Source organism: Sus scrofa, chromosome 5 (assembly GCF_000003025.6).
Source record: "Sus scrofa isolate TJ Tabasco breed Duroc chromosome 5, Sscrofa11.1, whole genome shotgun sequence".
Classification (NCBI taxonomy): domain Eukaryota; kingdom Metazoa; phylum Chordata; class Mammalia; order Artiodactyla; family Suidae; genus Sus; species Sus scrofa.
Window position 1 is genome coordinate 78,574,187 of NC_010447.5, and position 21,190 is coordinate 78,595,376.

At 40.1% G+C, this 21,190-nt stretch overlaps 1 protein-coding gene across 1 annotated transcript; it reads right to left on the bottom strand.

Moving 5' to 3' along the window:
* On the bottom strand, window positions 1,559–6,126 carry LOC102161787 (olfactory receptor 10AD1-like). Its single transcript, XM_021092619.1, has 2 exons — window positions 4,985–6,126; window positions 1,559–2,696 (listed from the first exon to the last, which is right to left on the bottom strand). The coding sequence occupies exons 1-2, from the start codon at window positions 4,987–4,989 to the stop codon at window positions 1,730–1,732; spliced, it is 972 nt and encodes a 323-aa protein (XP_020948278.1). The 5' UTR covers window positions 4,990–6,126; the 3' UTR covers window positions 1,559–1,729.

Here is a 21,190-nt window from a genome sequence, read left to right on the forward strand (position 1 = left end):
TCTCAGAGCATTTACTTTAGAAACTTGTAATTGCAAATTCTTTCTCTGCCCCTTTGAAATGTATAAAAATCCCCTTAAAAAGCTTCTTGCCAGTTTTAAGACTCAGGGAATGATTTTATCAAGGACCTGGGAGCCATCTTTTGAAGTGTAATTCTCAAGGAAAATAACACCCCAGTTTCCTAGTCTCTGTGGTAGGGTAGGTGTCTAACTTTAGTGGGTGTCTTGCTCCAAATTGTAAATTACAGCAGGTAAGTTTACATTTCCTTTGGGTAAGAGCAATTACCAGGGGCAGGTGGACTAAGATCCCCCTAGTGCATCTCTTAAAAACTTTCTAGCTACTTGATTCAGCAGAGTTGGATTCAATCGCCTTCTTATTGCCATACTCTGAAATGAAGTCTTTCTTGTCTGCTTAACGCTGCCTTGGGGTAATTTTTCTTGGATAATGTCAGGGTTAGCCCCTTTTCTTTCCCATCTGTTATGAAAGAGACCTAAGAAAGATGCAGTTTGCTTTCTCTCTCTCTCTCTTTTTTTTGGCTGCACCCATGGCATGCATAAGTTCCTGGGCCAGGGACTGACTCATGCCACAGCAGTGAAAATACCAGATCCTTTACCATCAGGCCACCAGAGAACTCCAGAAGGATGCAATTTTCAAAGAAAGAGCATCAGCTGAGAACATAATGCCCTCTCAAGGGATGCTGAGTTTGACTAAGGAGAGAAGCTACATGAAGGTAGAGAGGTCAGGATTACCAAGAGAAAGTCTTCAGAGACAGTGGAAGTAGTGTGGAGGGGGCATTCCTTAAAACTACAGGGAATGAAATGCCTCCATTTAAGATGAGGAGGTAAGGTGGAATAGGATTGAATGGACTGAGATGTTAGATGATTACTCAAAAGGAAGGCAGTCAGGAGAGGGGAGTTATTAGGGGGATGGGTGACAGGGAAGGAAACTGGTATTCTGAGAAACTTGATAGAGGTACTTATTACTTGGATCTGAAGGAAACATCAAATACTCATGTACTTAAGGAAGTTAGAGGACTCAGGGAGAAGGTGTGGACACCTGGGCTCTCCCACTTGTCCTGCCCTTCCTCAACACACAGGAACCTAAACAAACACTGAATGCAGTGTTGGTAATTTCATGCCACCGCAAATTCTCCCTCATGGGCTAGTGGAGGCTAAAAAGGTATATTCAGCTTGGTGATCCTCAGTTTTTCTTCTTTCTCTGACCAACTTGTCTTAATCTCAACGCTGCTCCCTAATTTCCTTTTTCTTACTTCTTCCTCTACTGTTTCTCATGTAGGAGCAGCGTGGACGAAGGCAGATTCAGGAAGTGAGAGTGGAGTGTGAGAAAGAAAAACAAATACAAACAGTACACTGAAAGAGAAAACTGTTTATTCCTAAATGTGCATGCAGAACTCCTGCTGGGAAGAGCATGTAAACTTGCTGTACAAAGAAAATGAAATGGATTTTAGTGCAGTTATGTGCTTATGCATTTCTGTTGTGAGAACTTAGAAGAAAATGACTCAGAAAAGTCACAAGTTCTCCCGAATAACTTCCGAGAGAAAATGGTGTTTAACGTCACCTAGACAGATGAGCATTAGACATCAGGAGGCTCTTCCGGGTCGGATGCTAGTACCAAGGAAGCTAGGATGCGCTTTCCTGGAGCCTTTGAGCATGGAGAGTTACCCACCTGTCAGGGCTGGAGGAGGGAGCCACCCCTCCAGGGGTCTTCCCACTAGACAGACCGTGCCTGGGCCAGGCTGCTCCTCCCAAGGGCCCTCACCATAGCCCCCTTCATTTCTTTGTTTCGAAAACTGTAGATGATGGGGTTGCACATGGGGGTGATGATGGTGTAGAGGAGAGAGAAAGGCTTGTCTTTGTCAGGACCATGGGTGCTACGGGGGTTCATGTAAGAGAACATGGCCGAAGTGTAGAGACAGGTGACCACAGTCAGATGGGAGGCACAAGTAGAGAAGGTCTTCCCCCGACCAGAGGAGGAGGCTCTGCCCAGGATGGAGGTCAGGATGCGAGCATAGGAGATGACGATGAGCACCATGGGGCTGAGCAGCACCACGATGGCATCGGCAAAGACCATTTTCAGACTGAACCTGGGGTCTCCACAGGAGAGAGCAATCACTACGGGGGCCTCACAGAAGAAGTTTTCTATGTGGTGGCCTCTGCAGAAGGGATTCCGGAAAGACATATACTCAAGAAAGAGGCCATTGATCAACCCAAAGAACCAGGCAGTACTGACCAGCCTCACACAGACCTGCCGGCTCATGATTTGGGCATAGTTAAGTGGGTGGCAGATTGCAACATAACGGTCATAGGCCATGAAAGCCAAGAGGATGCACTCAGCCACACCCACAAAGAAGACCAGGTACGTCTGGGTCATGCAAGCGACAAAGGAGACACTGTGGTTCTTGACCACCAGGTGGATCAGCATCTGTGGGATGGTGGTGGTGATGAAGCAGACATCCAGGAAGGACAGGTGGCCAAGGAAGAAGTACATGGGGCTGCTGAGCCTGGGGTCTGTCCAGGTGATGAAGATGATGAGGCCATTCATGGCCATGGCGAGGCTGTAGAGGGCTAGGAAGAGGGCAAAGAGCAAAGCCCGTGTGGAAGGGGAGCTCTGCTCAAAGCCCACGAGGACAAACTCTGTCACTGTGCTGCCATTTCTTAGGTCCGCTGGCTTGGACCTGCTTGAGGAGGAAGGCACAAGAGAGACAGCTGTAGGGCAATGCAAGGTACTCACTTGGGCATAGGAACCCAGCTAAGATAGATGGATATGATGTAAAATAAAAAGATGGATAGGTGGTTGTAAATATTTTAGAACTTAAGTAAACATTATGCAATTGGCGATGTTATTGGGCAGTGAAAATGCCAGGGTCATCATATGCTGCAGATAAGGAATCATAATATCAAAAAATTAAGAAACTAGTGGTTATTTTAGTTCATTATTCTACTTTGGTCAGGCCTCAAGTGAAGTAAAGTATCTGTTCCAGGACCCTCAATATTGAAGAATTAGCCTTTAACTAAACTGTGAAAAGATAAGATAGTTGGGTTTGGAATCCATGCCAAACAGAGGAATGGATTATGTGAGGGGAGAGTATGATAGCTATTAGTTTACACAAGATCATGTTGAAGAAGCACTTAAAAGATATTTGAATATGTTATTTTTTAGAAGAAAAATATCTCAATGTTAAATATCTCTTAGTGTACCTATTTAAAATAATGAATGGTGAAGAAGGGAAGAATTGGAAGGGTGGGAATAACACACACACACTATTGTATAAAGTAGGTGATTAATTAGAACCTACTGCATAGCACAGGAAAATCTCAATAGTTTGTAATAACCTATATGGGAAAAAAGAATGGATATATTTATCTGTATGAATGATTCACTTTGTATACACCTGAAAATAATACAACATTGTAAGTGATCTATACTCTAATATGGTTAAACTAAAAAATAAAACAATGAAGAGGTTGAATTTTTAGAGAAACTAAAAACATGCTAACCCTCAGGATTGTCCCTGAGGTGAGAATGATTTGAATAACTTGAAACAATCAGCTTACCTCATTCCAGACTCACTTTCCCAGTGGTTGCTATTGCTGCATTAACCACCCATGCTGTGGATGCTGGAGATAGAAAATGGGGCCTGGTTGTGAATTTGTGTATTCTTTCTAACAGGAGATATTTTTCCTGCTGGGATGGAATTCAGGACTATATGTCATTGGGTGAAAAAGATCCAAACATCTCTGTGAGCAGGGCACAAATTCAAGCTTTCCAGATGGACCTTCAGAGAACTTCAATCTGTCCTTTGACTATTAGAAGTAACTCTTGTTCTTCTTCTATTATCAGAGAATGACCATTCAGAATTCTCATGTTCTTTTCTTATTATTGAAACTTTTAGGATGTCATTATGCTCATATTCAATATCTTCTACTTTTGGAGTTCCTCTGTGGTACAGTGGGTTAAGGATCCGGCATTGTCACTGCAGTGGCTCAGGCTGCTGCTATGGCACAGGTCAATCCCTGGCCAGGGAACTTTCACAAATCACAGGTGGGGTTAAAAAAAAAAAAACAAACAAACCCAAAACCCAAACAATCAAAAACAAACAACCCCGCCCCCACAAACCCAAACAATAAAAACAACAACAACAAAACAAACAAACAAAAAAACCCTCTCCTGCTTTTCATCTTGTTTTGGAGTTAGGATATATCAGATAGATCCCTTCCACTTTCAGAGGCTTATAGATGGTTAGTATATTCCTTATTGACATTCAGTTATGCCACACACTCTTTTTCATTTTCTCTTTTCCAACTCCCTTGTGTACATACTTTCAGTTTTCCCCCCGTTTGTCTTTCTCCCTGTTTTCCCACTTCCACTTCTCACCCCTTCTCTCTCTCCCTTTGTCATCTCTGGTGATGAGTGTCTGCCATCAAGATACCTCTGGTTGTATCCGCTCTCTTCTCCATGTCTTTAAATCTCTCATGTTGCCTTTCTTAATTTTAGAAAATACCTATGCCGGTACGCCACACCTTTTAGCCCTGGATTTTCCTCTAAGTGTTTACTAATAGGTCCAGGCAGTGCTCCCATAATCTCTACTTTGGAACTCTACTTCTCCTCTTGGGAGCCCAGAAAGAAAAGGGAAGGGCAGAGAACACTGCTTAACCCAAGATGCGGCTCAGAATCCTGGACCCAGTGGACTTGTTGAAGCTGAGGGCAGAGACTGGGCAAAAGAAGTAAGTGAGCAACGCTTCAGACACCTGGGACTTGGCCAAGAAGAAACTAAAGTTCAACCTAAGGAATCACTAAGACAGTAGCATATTCCAAAGGAGTATAAATGCTTATTTGTGGTTCATTGTGCCAGAAAGAATATTCTGTGATACTTGACCTCTAGTGCTTTGTTAAGTATCATTAGGGGTTAACCAATCAAACATTTGTATAGATAAATGGGACAATACCCTGAAAATCACAACTTACCTCATTCTGTTGCTTGGCTGGTAATGATGTTTGTCACTGAATCGCTGTGGCAAATAACAGAGAAACTCTCATGGTGTTTGCAGAACTGGTCCACAGAGGATGGTCCGACCTGGTGGGCCACTCTGGAAGAGAAGTTTTGTCTGATTGACCTTGTTCTTTGTCATCTGTACCTTAGATGATGAATGTTGCGTTAAATAATATCACTAAGTTATATGTGTGCTGCGTTTTTTAGAATAAGTGTAAAACTTTACATTTCACATACTCCATTTGTTAGGAATCTTATTCTGTCCTCACTTTTTAATAGTGTAGGTTTTGATTTTGTTAGGATTTTTGTCTGTGGTAACTAACTGAATTCTAACACCTTGACTTGAAAATCATAACTGTTAGCTGAAGAAATACCAGTAAGAAAATAAGAAGACATTCATTCTCCTTTGGCTTCAGATAAGCTCCCATTATTCTGTAACATAGAACATGTCCTTCAAATATTGTTTCTGACAAAGATTCTACTAAGGGTGTACGTCAGAAATTGTTGCTAAACGCTGTAAAGCTTATCTCAAACCTCTAATATGTAATCTTTATTGTTGTTCTTAATTGTGGCCATGGTAATATATAAATGGATACCTCTCTGTTTTCTGGAACAGAAAACTTGTCTATATACTTGTGAGATTATTTGTTAAACCAGAAGAGGATCATGGGATTTTCTTTTGCCAAGAGAACAGAGAATAATAAATAACCACCCATGACTTCTTGATTTCTTATTTAAAGACCGAAGGGTCTGTAACCTCTTTAACTTGACAATAAAATAGTTTACACCCACCATCACAGTCAAACCTCAAATTTATTACTGTAATTTAATGACGTGATTTAATCGCATTGAAGAACTTATGTTACGTGGGACAATGTAGTTGAACGGTTTGGTAAGGAGAAAGGAATAGGGGATGCATTTTTAGCTGGAGACCCTTCAGACTGGATTTAATTACTTACTGTTCTGATCTTATTTAGAACTGTCTGCCAGTAAAATAGAACTGCTGAAAAGTTCCAAGTACTGGAGGAGCAGCCACACGAAGGTGGAAGTAGGACTGTCTTGGTCTACCAAAGCCCTGGATAACCACAGACTTAATGGGGCAAGAGACCACAAGGCTAGGTATGGCTAGGGGTGGGGTAGGGTGGGGAATAACTTCTTCCACATTCCTGATGCTTCCTTCCACGTGAATGGAACTGTAGTAGTGACACACTCTGGACCCTTCCCCTCTTCATTTCCACCATCTCATGGGCGGTGGAGCAGTTCCCTGCTTCGTGATCTTAGAAGGAGAAACTGAGCTCATGTGTCCATTCCTTTCCTCCCCAGGCTTCCTGCCAAACCTTCCCCTTGGGAGTGAGTAGACTTTTTAAGGGCAGGCTCTGCCCCAGTTTAGGGAGGCAATGTGTGGTTGTAGCTGCCAGATACAGGGAAATAAGTCTACCTCTGTGCTTCTGTGTCAGGAAGTCCAATTAATTGCTCAAATTCCTGCTTTGTTTTTAATAAAGGTGATATTTTACCCTCCATTGGCTGACTCTTATTTCTCAGTTGATTAAGAAGTGCAGAGAGGAGTGGTGTTATTTACTGTACCCCATCAAAGTCCCAATTGTTAGTAATAGTATTATCACGTATGTGGAAATAAAATTGTAAACCAAGACACATGATAGAGCTTTGGGTATAACAAAAAGAAACTGTGAATCACAGTGGTGTCTGGCAGCTCCTGAAGGGGAAGAATCCTGCTCATACATGTATATTGAATTCTCAAAGAACAGTGCCGATGAGGTGAGAGAAGTCTTCATTCCATGACCACAGGATCTCAATGAACAAAGTGTGCTACTGTAGACTAGACTGGTGGGAAAATGTCTCATTATAAAGTACGACTCTGGCTCCTGTGATGTTTACTGAAGAGGACCAGGACACTTCTGAATTATCAACAAGTAGCCCCAGTATTGCTGTTGCCTTCCTAGCCTGCCATGACCACAGGAAAGAAAATATAATACAGCATTGTATTGTTCATCTTTCTGTAGAATATGTTTGTTTTACGGATAAGTTGTAAAGGAAATCACCAGTCTTGTTTAAAGTCATGTAAGTTCTTCTCTTAGCCTCTCTGAGGCTTGGCTATCTTCTTGTAGTTCTGCTTTAAATTTAATTTTCCTCTAGCAATTTCAGATCATAACAGCTTGAAACCTGCCTCCTCTCCTATATATTCTAATTCTTTACTTTTTTTAAAAATACCCATTTCATGACCTTAAATCAAAGAAGCACCATTTCCTTTTTTCTGGGTGAAAAACTTTTATGGTAGAAATATTCATACTTGAGTTCATGGGCTGCTAGGGAATCAATAGATATGGCTCAGATTGTCCTTGCATCTCTGAAATGTTGTAGGAAATATTGTGTGTGTGAGAGCTATTTTCTTGGAAAGTCTATAATTTAATCAACTTCTAAAAGGCAGCTGGAACTCAGGATGAAAAAATCTCCTGATTTATTTATTTATTTATTTATCAGGACCACACCCTAGGCATATGGAAGTTCCAATGCTAGCAGTCAAATCGGAGCTGTAACACTGACCTACGCCACACCCACAACGCCAGATCTGAGCCATGTCTGTGACCTACACCACAGCTCATGGCAACACTAGGTCCTTAACCCACTGATCCACACCAGGGATCAAACCTGCATCCTCATGGATGCTAGTCAGATTCGTTTCTGCTTAGCCATGATGGGAACTCAAATTTTATCTCACAGAATTTTTTGTTGTTCTCACAGACATTTTGAGAAATGTCTCCCATGGAGAGTGACTGAGTGATGGTCGAGCACCCACTTCGACCACCAATAAACTCTTGAGACTGGAGCTACCCCCAAAATGTCTCAAAGAATTCCAGGCAAACAATTTGTTACTAGCTGGGGTTTTCACTCCCAACTCTTGTGTGGGAGGTACCCTAGCACTCATGTTTTTTTTACACTTAGGTTTTTTCCTGGGCCACTCAGTAGCTTAAGGCCTACAATCCATAAAGTAGCTGACAGGCCTTCTTGTTTCTTTTCTCTTAAGCCTACACTCCAATCTTGCCATCACAATTAAAACGAGAATAAGCTGACCTGAAAGCATAGAGAATTGAGTTGGGGGTGGGAGGAGAGTGCAGTAAGATGAGTAATTAAATAGCATATTTATGGTACAAGTTCAGAAATTGACACTCTAAATCACCATGGAGGCAGAGCCTCTGGCCATACAGGTAGCCAAGATCTTATCCAGTGAGAATATATATACATATATACATACATATATATACATATATACATACATATTCATATATATATATTTTAATTGAGAGTGGAAGTAGGATGACATGGTGGAAGGAAAAAAAAGCACTAAAGAGGAGCTTCAAGGCACTTAGGTCTCATCCTGGGGAACACCTCTATGGTGGCCAGTGGTTTCCCATTTCTTTCAAGATTAGGAAGCTGTAAGGGTAGCTAGAGGAAATTTCAGTCCCCAAAGCTCTTTTAAATAGCAATATGACTAGCTAAGGGGTATAATTTCCTACTTTGTAGGTCTTTGAGAAGATTTTAATGAAAATTTCAGTATGTCAAGTCTGGTTCAGATTTGTTTTAGTAAAAGAAAGAGGACAGATAGCAGTCTGCACAGCTATCAGTGACCCCAGGAGCATCCATGGCTCTTTGTCCTAATCTCTTACCTCAGTTAATGGTATTAATTGAACCCTTAGTAACCTAAGTCAGAAAGCATGAAGTCACTTCCCATTCCCCTCTCTCTAACATCCATATTTTTAGTGTGATAAATACCCCTTTCTTCCCCTACTCTCCTATAGACAACCTGTTTCTAGCTATACTCATGTTCCCCCCGCCCCCGACACCCCCACCCCTCCGTACTATAATTTTCTAAGCCTCCAAGACTGAGTATGCTAGTGTCACATTCTGGAATTCAGTCTTCATGTATTTTCTTTGTTTGACAAACTCCTGCTTCTACAAGACCAATCTCAACTCTTGCATTCATAGTGAAGTCTTCAGTAACTCTTCTCACATCAGCCCATCTGAAGTTGCACTTGTTCCTGCCTCTGCCAGAGGAAACACTCATCACATGTCTTCCCCTCTAAATTATGAGCTCCTTAAATACAGAGATATTTTTTTACATCCCTATCTCCAGGCGCACTGCCTAACATATAGTAAGTGTTGAATATGTGTATGTTGTAGGAATAGTGGAATAAATGACCAATTTTCTAAATTATTTCATGTTGCCAGTAACATCAACTTTAAAAATCAACTCCTGCAACCCCATTTTCTCATCTATAAAATGAAAAAAACTCTGTTTGTATGATTGTTGTGAAGATTAGGAGGAAATTATTCAATCAAAAAATATTTTATATAAAAATATATATGTAAACCCCATGGAATAATATCTGCAATAGGAAAAGTGCTCAATGAATTTTAATTTACTGTTCCTTTTTGAAGGTCACTGGATAAAAGAAAAATATTAATTAGAACATTTATGCTTTTGGGTTTTTTTGCTTTTTTAGCGCTGCACATGTGGCATATGGAAGTTCTCAGGCTAGGGTTCAAACTGCAGCTGCTTTTGCAACCTACTCCATAGCTAAGGGCAGCACTGGATCCTTGACCCCCTGAGCAAGGCCAGGAGTCGAATCCGCATCCTCATGGATACCAGTTGGGTTTGTTTCCGCTGCACCATAATGAGAACTCCAGGACATTTATGTTTTTAAATGTCTGTAATCCTCAAAATACCTGAAGCTGTTTAAAAACTGAATCTGCATATTAAAAATGCATTTCTTGGGAGTTCCTGTTGTGGCTCAGGGGGTTAAGAACTCAACACATTGTCCATGAGAATGCTGGTTTAATCCCTGGCTTCGTTCACTGGGTTGTGGATCTAGTGTTGTGCCAAGCTTTGGCGTGAGTTGTAGGTGTGGCTTGGATCTGGCATTGCTGTGGCTATGGCATAGGTTGGTAGCTGCAGCTCCAATTTGACCCCTAGCCCAGGAACTTCTATATGCCTCAGATGAGGCCCCAAAAACCCCCCAAATTTAAAAAAAAATTAAAAAAAAGCAAAAGTAGGGTCATTAATCATTCAGAAATAAAGACAATGATGACAAGCCCTAGAAATCAATGAGGGATGAGATCTGAATTAGCACTGTTAAAAAAGAAGGACAACCAGAACTTACAGAGATACTGGTCAGTGAGACCTCCCACCATCCACAACCAGAAATGAGAGAGAATTGAAAATCGTGGGGTTGTTTGGATGATTTGGCCACCTATCTGTTTAGGAAGAGAACCAAATAGTTGTATCTAATTGAGTAGTGTCTCAGGTCAGGAACGCCAGAAAGAGAGGAAACTACAGTGGGTCCTTTCACTAGGAACAAAAAGAAGAGAAATTAGCAAGAACTTATAAGACCAGAGCCCTTGTCCTCAGGCCTCTCTGACGCTGCATCCTATTGCACCAATCCCATCACTAGAAAGACAGACTAAATTCTGGAGATTAATCCCTTGTCAGTCGCTTCATTTGCAAATATTTTTTCCCATTCTGTGGGTTGTCTTTTCATTGCTGGGGATTTGGGATGGAAATGCTATAAAACTGGGTTGTGATGATTGTTGTACAACTATAAATATAATAAAATTCATTGAGTTAAAAAAAAGACAAGCTCTTACCAAATCCTTAAATGATTGGAAAAGAATAATTATTTTCCAATATGTCTGATAATGTATTAATATCCAAAATATTTTAAAAAACTCATAAAACTCAACAAAAAACCTCACAGAACCCAATTAAAAAAATGGGAAGAGAATCTGAACAGACATTTTCCCAAAAGAGATATATGGATGGTCAACGGGCATATGGAAATATGCTCAACATCATTAATCATCAGGGAAATGCAAATCAAAAGCACAGTGAAATATCACATTATGCCTATTATTGAAAAGACAACAAATGACCAGTGCTGGTGAGGATGTAGAGAAAAGAGTACTCTAGTACACTGTTTGGGAGAATATAAATTGGTGCTGCCACTATAGAAAACATTCGGGAGAGTCTTCAGAAAGTTAAAACTAAAACTACCGTATCATCCTGCACTTCCAATTCTGGGTATTTTTTAAAGAAAATGAGAATACTAATTAGAAAAGATATATGCACCTCTATGTTTTTTCCAGCATTATTTACAATAGCCAAGACATGGAAGCAACCTAAATGCCCACCAAGAGAAGAATGGATAGAAAAGATGTGGGGTATATATACAATGGAATATTATCCAGCCATGTAAGTAATGAAATCTTGCCATTTGTGACAACATGGATGGACCTAAAGGGTTTTATGCTAAGTGAAATAAGTCATATAGGAAAAGACAAGTACTGGATGATTTCAAATATATATGGAATCTAAAAAAATAACACAAGAAACGCAACAAAATAGAGGTAGAGTTATAGATAGAACAAACAGGGGGTTGCCAGAGGTAGGGGGTTGGGGAGAGAAAAGAAACGGGTGAAAGAAAATAAGAGGTTACCATCTTCCAGCTGCAAAATAAAGGAGTCAGGTATGAAGTGTACAGTGTGGGGAATATAGTCGATAACTGTGTAATCTCTTTGCATTGTAACAGATATTGACTGAACTTATTATGGTGATCAGTTTGAAATGTGTAGAATATTGAATCAATATATTATGTAACTTTAAGATAAATAAGTATAAATAAGTAATAAATGATAAATGAATATTGCTGTAAGTTACATATGGCAGTTGTTAAAAGAGTAAATCCTAAGAGTTCTCAACAGAAGGAAAAAACTTTTTATTCTATTTCTTTACTTTTGTATCTACATGAAATGATGGATGTTCATTAAATTTACTGTGATAATAATTTTGTGATGTTTGTATGTCAAATCATCATACTGTATAGTTTAAACTTACACAGTGCTATCTGTCAATTATATCTCAATAAAAATGGAAGAAAACTTCAATTGACAAAAATGTTTACCATAATAAATAAAGCACCAATTGCAAAAAAAGGAATAATTGTTTTCCCTGCTGATTGCACATATTATTAATAATAGCCCTACAATTACAGCATTTTAAAAGATTTTATTTTTTTATTTTTTTATTTTTTTTTTATCTTTTTTGTCTTTTTTTTTGTTGTTGTTGTTGCTATCTCTTGGGCCGCTTCCGCGGCATATGGAGGTTCCCAGGCTAGGGGTTGAATCGGAGCTGTAGCCACCAGCCTACGCCAGAGCCTACGCCAGAGCCACAGCAACGCGGGATCCGAGCCGCGTCTGCAACCTACACCACAGCTCACGGCAACGCCGGATCCTTAACCCACTGAGCAAGGGCAGGGACCGAACCCGCAACCTCATGGTTCCTAGTCGGATTCGTTAACCACTGCGCCACGACGGGAACTCCTTAAAAGATTTTAAAATGTGAGATGTAACTTTGGAACTCCATGATTTTTGCTAACACATTTACATGAACTTTGAGGAATTTAGGAATCACATTGGGAGACAACAGGAAATCTCTTTTTGCCATGTATTACCTAACAAAGCATATAGATCCATGGTTGGGAAATTATTTAGAGGACATATGTAAATGACTTTTAAGGAAGCAGCACTACTAATCAATACCATGAGTGCCTCCTGGCCTCTGCTGGCAACTCTGTTACAACTTAGCAACCATCCCAATTTCTTACAAAGTCACTTAGAAGTGTTTCTATAGGCCTACCCATTTCCCTCTTTCCTATTTTAAGTTAATTTCCAATTCTCTTAAGAAGATGAACACTGAGAAATTCTTTGCTCCTCCTAGTGCCTTGCCAATAACTGGCTGGCAATAGAGATTCATCCAATTGAGTTAAATTACAGAAGTTTTGTAAATTCTCTTCTCTTTCTGTCTTCTGCCTTCTTTTTGCTTCATCTGCCTCCTTGCTCCTGGATACACTTCAATTTCTCTATATCTTTCCAAAACTGAGGGTCTGTGAAGTACCTGGATCCCTGGACAGTGGCTTGGCCAGGACCAAATGCTATAAATATGCTAAGGTTGGGCCTTTCAGATGCCTGTGATGAACCAGATCCCTGTGACGTCCAAAACGCAGGTCACAAACTCTCCCAGAAGACCCTTCTTGTAGATTAGCACTAATAGGAGACACCATAAGTATCGGAAATACTCAAAATAAACTCAATTTCATTTTACAGTTGAGGTTCTAACTCTCTTTCCAACCTTTGAGTCTTGATCTCCTTCCATCATCCCTACTTGTTCTCCAGCATAGCTCTAACGTGAATTCACTATTTCATTAGAAGGCATAATGAAATCAGTCTAGACTTGCTCCTCGTCTCCCTTCTCACGGTCACTTTCAATATGGAGACTTAAACAAAGAGTAAAACAACCAGATGACCTATTGGGAGAGAGAGAGAGGAAATGATATATAAAAGTATCCATAATGACCTTCCTCTGAATATTAAGGACACTGTGTATATGACCAAAGATGAAAGAATATGAAATCAGGGAGAACCTGGCAATCAAGGAGAATTATTGAACATCAATGGATTGGATAACTTCAGCTGTTCCATGGCATTGATTAATCTGAGCTATTTTGCTATTTAAAAATGTGTGAAAAGATTTGCAATGACTCTAATTTGCTTAGAGAAGAGAATAAAGGGAGAGAAAACATGAGGGATAATGAGAGAGAGAGAGAGAGGTGTGTACCAACACAACAGAAGAGAAAAAAGCTGAAACCTAGAGGGATTCTTAGACTAAGAAATAAATGATTTAAAAACATGAATATTTATATATCTTGAAATTTAAAAACCACATCCGAAACTAGATCTTATCACTTTATAGGGAAGCAGTGAGGCAGAGGGTAAAGTACAGGCAATTTAGAGGCAGGTATACTTGAAATTTGACCTTGACATTGTTACTATTATGTGGAGTTGGCTGGCTGATTCTCAAGTTTTTCCTCCAATAAACTGAGGGTTAACTAAAATAATTTGTAATTAGTGGACAACACAGATTGGACACTAAATAATCATTAGTTGTGATTTCCGTTTCCTTCTCCCTGTGGTTTCACTTCACAGGTGAAATGAATAGTGTAAAGACTTGACTAGCATCCCACTTGGAAGCCAAACTGACCATGCAGAAACCCACAAACAGAAAAGGATCACATTCACACTTTACAATCCATGCTAATGGTTCCTGCTTTCCCCTGTGAGGAGAGTCTTTCCATTTAACTCAGGTTTTTTCCCCCTGATATATTTAAGTCCCATTTCTGTTAATTTGGCTCCCCAAAACACTGCAAAATATGCTCTATATCTCAATCTCTAAGAGAGGATCATCCTAGAGTCACTTCTAAGCCTCTCTTTCTCCAGGGAATAAGAAAAATGCAAGAAAAATAGAAAACAGCAACATGCACTGACAAGAAGAGGAAAGTTGGGAAAAGAATTGAGAAAAGTAGTCCCAGAGTTAGAACTGTCTCTTTCTCTGAAGAAACTGGTGATAGGCCTTTGCCTTCAGAAGGGCCATCAGTCAGGTATACCCAAGCCATCTGCCCCTCAGCCAGAACCAGAAGGGCAGGTGGCAGTCTTTGAGAGCTTGGTGGAAACTCAGAGGGGAGATGGAGAGAACAGACTAGTTGGAGAGAGTTGGAAAAGCAGAGACAGAGTTAGGCAACCAGAGAGGGAGAAATGGAGTAAAGTGGTTAAAGGAGTCAAGATCTGTGACGTCCCCTCCATGGCCACTGTATGCAGGGACCTGGTGTGATCTAAACATAGGTGGTCACTGAGGGAGCCAAGGGGTGTTCATTTCTGGTGGCTGCCAACAGAGTCAGGGTCAGCTTTCACTGAAGAAGTGAGCACATTTACTGACCTTCTCCATGGGCTTTGGCACACCCTGGTGACGACATTGCCTGTGCTGATCTCAGGCTAAGAGGAGGGATCCACACTCAGAAGTGAGGGTGCGGCTGCAAAACAGATGCTCATTTATAGGGTAGGGAGTATGAGAGCTCCTTAGACACACACACACACACACACACACACACGCAAGCATGAACTTCTCACTGGTTACTGTTGGGAGCCAACTATAATAAAGGCCAACTGTCTCATCTTGGAATCCTACCATCTTAACTGGGTCCCTAGAGGTACTCTCATACCGGTTCATTCAAGGCCCCCTTGTGAGGCTCTGTTCACGGCAAGTGGCCTGGAAGGTCTAGAATAGTTTCATGGTTTCCCAGGGAAGTTCTATACTGGTTGTAAGTTGATAGTTAAGGCAGGTGTCACCCCTATGTCCTCAGCATTACATCTGGGAGCCCATTAATTCTGGACCACTTATTTTCCAGTTTTATTGCAAATTAATTTTCTACTTTGGGTTTCTTATGACTTAGGTACCACTCCTTATGCCCACAATTCAATCCTTTCCAATATCATTATACTATGTTCAACACAACAATAAATATTGGCTGAATACCTATATGAAGCAGTCACGGTATTAAATGTAGTTGATAGGGTGGTGAACACATAGTCCAAAGCTCTCCCTGAAGGAGCATGTGTATATGATAACATGCTCCCTTCCAGACCTGCATCCTCTACCTCTTCTTTATCACAATGCTATTATTCAAACCTGTAATAACCTTCTTTCCCTTGATTCACTCACTGTTGTTCCTGCCTGGTACTAAATTAGATTCTGCATGACTCAAAGAAGTTCAGTATTTCCCTCACTCCTTCAATCCTCTGCAGCGCCTCTTCTTTCTACTCTTAGAGTGCTTGGCTTCCTATAAAGCTGAAGTTTATGCTGCTTGTGTCCTGACTCATTCTAAGTGTCTGGGATGGCTTCACCTCTGGTCCCACCATATAACATATACCTCCACTACCATTCTCCAAACTTCAGTCTTAAATAATTTTTTTGTTTGTTTGCTTGTTTTGCTTTTTGCTTCTTAGGGCTGCACTCTCAGCATATGGAAGTTCCCAGGCTAGGGGTCAAATCGTCAAATTGGAGCTGCAGCTGCCAGCCTTGCCACAGCTACAGCAACACCAGATCTGAGCTGCATCTGCGATCTATACCGCAGCTTACAGCAACAACGGACTCTTAACCCACTGAGCGAGGCGGAGGATTGAACCTTAGTCCCCACGGATCCTAGTCAGGTTTGCTACCACAGAACCACAATGGGAACTCCATTATTGGAGTATTTTTGTAACATAAATGAGTTTGGAGGAAAGCATGATTTTTATGCATATGACACCAAAGCTAAACTTCAGGAAATTGACCTTTACAGTAAAGATTTTTGATGATCTTTCAGATATCCACTCAAAAACTTATGAAGAAAAGTGAATTCATCAAGCTCTTTGAAAGCATCTATTTGTACATCATTCCTTGAAATGCTAAGAAGGAAGCACATTGGTCTCCTCACTTCTCTATAATCTCTGGTTCACAGCATTTTGTTGACACACTTTCAACCCAAACATGACGTGCGATTCAAATGTGGGTGAAAAAATAATTGTACCAAAAAAGAGCTGTCCAAAAGTAGTATGACTTCAAGAGTCATTAGGACATTAATGTATCTATGGATGTTTCGTGAATTAAGTATCTATGTATTTCCAATTATTTAGATTTTCCCTAGGACAGTCCATAAATTCATGTGCCTTTTTCTAAGAAGGCTTGTCCTTTTTCATTACTGTTTTTCCTATGTACTTTAGATTTTGGATATTATTTAAAATGTTCTTAAAATTTATTTTTCTAATTTGTTTGCTGGAACATTGAAATGCGATTTGATTTTGCATATTGATTTTATATCCAGGAATCTTGTTAAAGTCTATTAACCTTAATAAATCATCTGTGCCTTCTTTTAGTTTTTCTATTAAGGCAATCACACCATCCATAAATAAAGACAGTTTTGGAGTTCTCATGTGACTCAGCAGGTTAAGGATCCAGGATTGTCACTGCAGTGGTTCCTAAGTCACTGCTGTGGCACGGGATTGATCCCTGGGAACTTCTGCATGCCTTGGGATCAGCCAAAAGCATGCAAAACAAGCACCCCAAAATCCCCCAAATAAAGATAGTTTTGTTCTTTCATTTCTAGTTATATATCATTTATCTATTTCCCTTGCTTTACTGTCATGTCTAGAATTTTTAATATAGTCTTAAGTTAAAGTAGGGATAATGGCTACCCTAGGCTTCTTTATGATCTAAAGGTAATTTTAATGTTTCACTATTAAGGATGATGTTTGCTATAGAGTTTTGGTGATTGATCACTTTAATAGCATTTCTATTCCTGATTGGCTGAGAATTTTTTTTTTTTAATTAAAAACCAGGAGGTCCCACTGTAGTGCAATCAGATTGGCATCGCTGGAGTGCTGAGATGTAGGTTTGATCCCTGGCCCAGCACAGTGGGTTAAGGATCCAGTGTTGCTGCAGCTGCTGCATAGGTCGCAACTGTAGCTTGGAGCCGATTTCTAGCCTGGGAACTCCATATGCCATAGTGCAGCAAAAAAAATGAAATGACATGAAATGAAATAAAATAAAATAAAATATTATTAACCAGTGTGAATTTTCAATAAAAATGGATGCCTTTTCCTGCATCTACTGAGATATAATGTTGTTTTTCTTCATTTGTCTGATAAAGTAGTGATTTACATTAATTTCTTTTCTTTCTTTCTTTTTTTTTTTTTTTTTTTTTTTTTGCTTTTTAGGGCCGCACCTGTGACACATGGAGGTTCCCAGGCTAGGGGTCTAATTGGAGCTGTAGCTCCTGGCCTACACCACAACCACAATCTCAGCAATGCCAGATCTGAGTCACATCTGCAACTTGCACCACAGCTCACGGCAATGCCAGATCCTTAAGGCCAGGGATTGAACCCGCAACCACATGGTTCCTGGTTGGATTCTTTTCTGTCGCACTACGACGGGAACTCCTACATTAATTTATTTTCTGATGTTAAGTCAACTTTTAATGTATTGGGATAGACTCAATTTTGTTCATGATATAAGGCATTATCTTTTTAATACAATGTAGGACACAATTTTGTTTTAAGAATTTTACAATTCTGTTCATGAGAGTGAGATTAACTTATTTTATCTTAAGTTTTGATATCAAAGTTATTTTAAAAGTTGAGATCTTTCTCTCTTTTTTTGTTATATTCACTAGTTTTTTTTTTTTAGGTTCCACATGCAAGGGATATCATGGAGTATTTGTTTTTTTCTGTCTGAATCGTTTCACTAAGCATAATACCCACTAAATCCATCCATATTGCTGCAAATAGTAAAATTTCATTTTTAAAATGGATGAGCAGTATCCAATTGTGCATGTATATGTTTGTGTATTGTGCGTATGTGTATATATATATATACACATATATATCTTCTTTGTCCACTCATCTGTTGATAGACACTTAGGTTGCTTCTATGTCTTGGCTATTATAAATAGCACTGCTATAAACATTGGGGTGCATTTTTTCAAATAAATGTTTTCATTCCTTTTTGAATATGTATCCAGAGTGGAAATATTGAGGAATATGGTAGATCTATTTTTATTTTTTTGAGGTCTTTCCCTTTTTCTAGTATACAGGCATGTCTCTAAAATATTGCAGGTTCAGTTCCAGACTACCACAAGAAAGAGAATATTACAATAAAGCATTTCAAACAATTTTTTTGTCTCCCAGTGCATACAAAAGTTATATTTACTCTATAATTCAGTCTATTAAGTGTGTAATACCATTATGTCCAAAATATGATGTACATATTTAATTAAAAAACTTTATTCCTGAGGATTGGAGCTCAACTTCTCTCATAAAAACAACAAAATTACAACCAAATGCTGAGCAACCTTCAGCCAAATGGACTGGAAACTTTCAAAAAGAAATCTTACTCCAGAGGACAAAGAGGAGGCCACAACAAGAGGTAAGAGGAGCGATTACATGATATAAGCAACCCCATACCTCCCTGGTGGGAAGCCCCACAGACTGGAAAGTAACTGTATCACAGAAACTCACCTACAGGAGTGAGAGTTCTGGGGCCCCATGTCAAATCCCAGGCCTGGGGATCTGGCACTGGGACAAAGATCCCCTGGCACATCTGGCATTGAAGGCCATTGGGGCTTGTGCGTAGGAGCTTCACAGGACTGGGGGAAACAGAAATCCCTTTCTTGAAAGGTGCTCACAGACTTTCACATGCCCTGGATCTCAGGGCAAAGCAAAGTCTCCATAGGAGTCTAGGATGGACCTGACTGCAGTTCTTGGTGGATCTCCTGGGAAAACAGGGGGTGAATGTGGCTTGTTGTGGGGAAGGGCATTGGAGGCAAAGCTCTTGGAAATATTCATCAATGTGTGTTTCTCTGCAGGTGGCCATTTTGGGAAAATCTGGCCCTGCTCATCAGCGCTGAGAGTCCCCAGACCCAAACAACAATCCAGGTGGGATCACAGCCCCACCCATCAGTAAACAGGCTGCCTAAAGACCCCCCCCCCCCCGCCGCGCACACAGTCACCTCTAATCTCACCCAGAGACAAAGCCCCACCCACCAGAGGGATTAGAATCAGCTCCACCTACCAGTGGGCAGACATGAGTCCCTCCTATCAGGAAGGCTACAGCAAGCCCCTATACCAACTTCAACCACAAGGGGGGCAGACACCAGAAGTAAGAGAGGCTACAATTCTATTATCTGCAAAAAGGTCATCACACCAAAAACCTACAAAAATTAAAAGACAGAGAACTGTAACTCAAATAAGGGCGAAAGAAAAAACTCCAGAAAAACAGATAAGTGATCAGGAGATTCTCAGCCTCCAGGAAAAAGGCTTTAGATTGTTGATGCTGAAGATGATGCAAGACATTGGAAATAAACTGGAGGCAAAGAAGGATAATTTACAGGAAACACCGAGCAAAGAAATACAAGATATAAAACTTAAGCAAGAAGAGATGCAAAATACAATAACTGAAATAAAAAATTCACTAGAAGCAGCCAACAGGAGAATACAGGAGGCAGAAGAATGAATAAGCGAGGTGGAGGACAGACTACTGGAAATCACGGATGCAGAACAGAAAAGAGAAAAAAGATGCAAAAGAAATGAAGAGAGTCTCAGAGAACTCTGGAACAATATTAAATGCACAAACATCCATATTATAGGGGTGCCAGAAGGAGACGTGAGAGAGAGAGGGACAGAAAAATATTTGAAGAGATGATAGCCAAAAACTTCCCCAACATGGGAAAGGAACCACTCACTCAAATCCAGGAAGTGCAACAAGTACCATATAAAATAAACCCAAGGAGGAACACCCTGAGACACAAATTCATCAAACTGATCAAAATTAAAGACAAAGAGGAAATCTTGAAAGCAGCTAGGGAAAAGAAACAAATAACATACAAGGGAACCCCGATAAGGTTATGGGCAGATTTTTCAACAGAAACTCTGCAGGCCAGAAGGAAGTGGCATGATATACTTAACGTGGTGAAAGGAAAAAACCTCCAACCAAGATTACTTTACCTAGCAAGGCTCTCATTCAGATTTGAAGGAGAAATCAAAACCTTCGCAGATAAGCAAAAGCTGAGAGAATTCAGAAACACTAAACCAGCCTTACAACAAACACTAAAGGAACTCCTCTAGGCTGAAAAGCCAAGGCCGCAACCAGAAACAAAAATACCACAAATGACAAGGCTCATCAGTAAAGGCATATATGCAGTAAAGATATGAAATCATACACCCACAATTATGCTACTGAAATCAGAAATCATGATGAGAGGAGGGTACAAATGCAGGACACTGGAGATGCACTTGCAGTTAAGAGACCAACAACTTAAAACAATCATTCATATATATATATATATATATGGACTCCTATGTCAAAACTCCAGGGCAACTCCAAATCAAAACTCTGCAAATGATACACAGACAAATAAGAAAAATAGCTCAAATACAACACTAAAGAATGTCATCAAACCACAAGAGGGGAGAACAAGAGAAGAAGGGAAGAAAAAAGAGCAACAAAACCAAATCCAAAGCAATTAATAAAATGGCAATAAGAACATACATATGAATAATTACCTCAAATATTAGTGGACTAAATGCCCCAACCAAAAGACACAGACTGGCTGAATGGATACAAAAACAAGATGCATATATATGCTGTCTTCAAGAGACCCTGTTCACTTCTAGGGACACATGCAAATTGAAAGTGAGAGGATGGAAGAAAATATTCCATGCAAACAGGAATCAAAAGAGAGCTG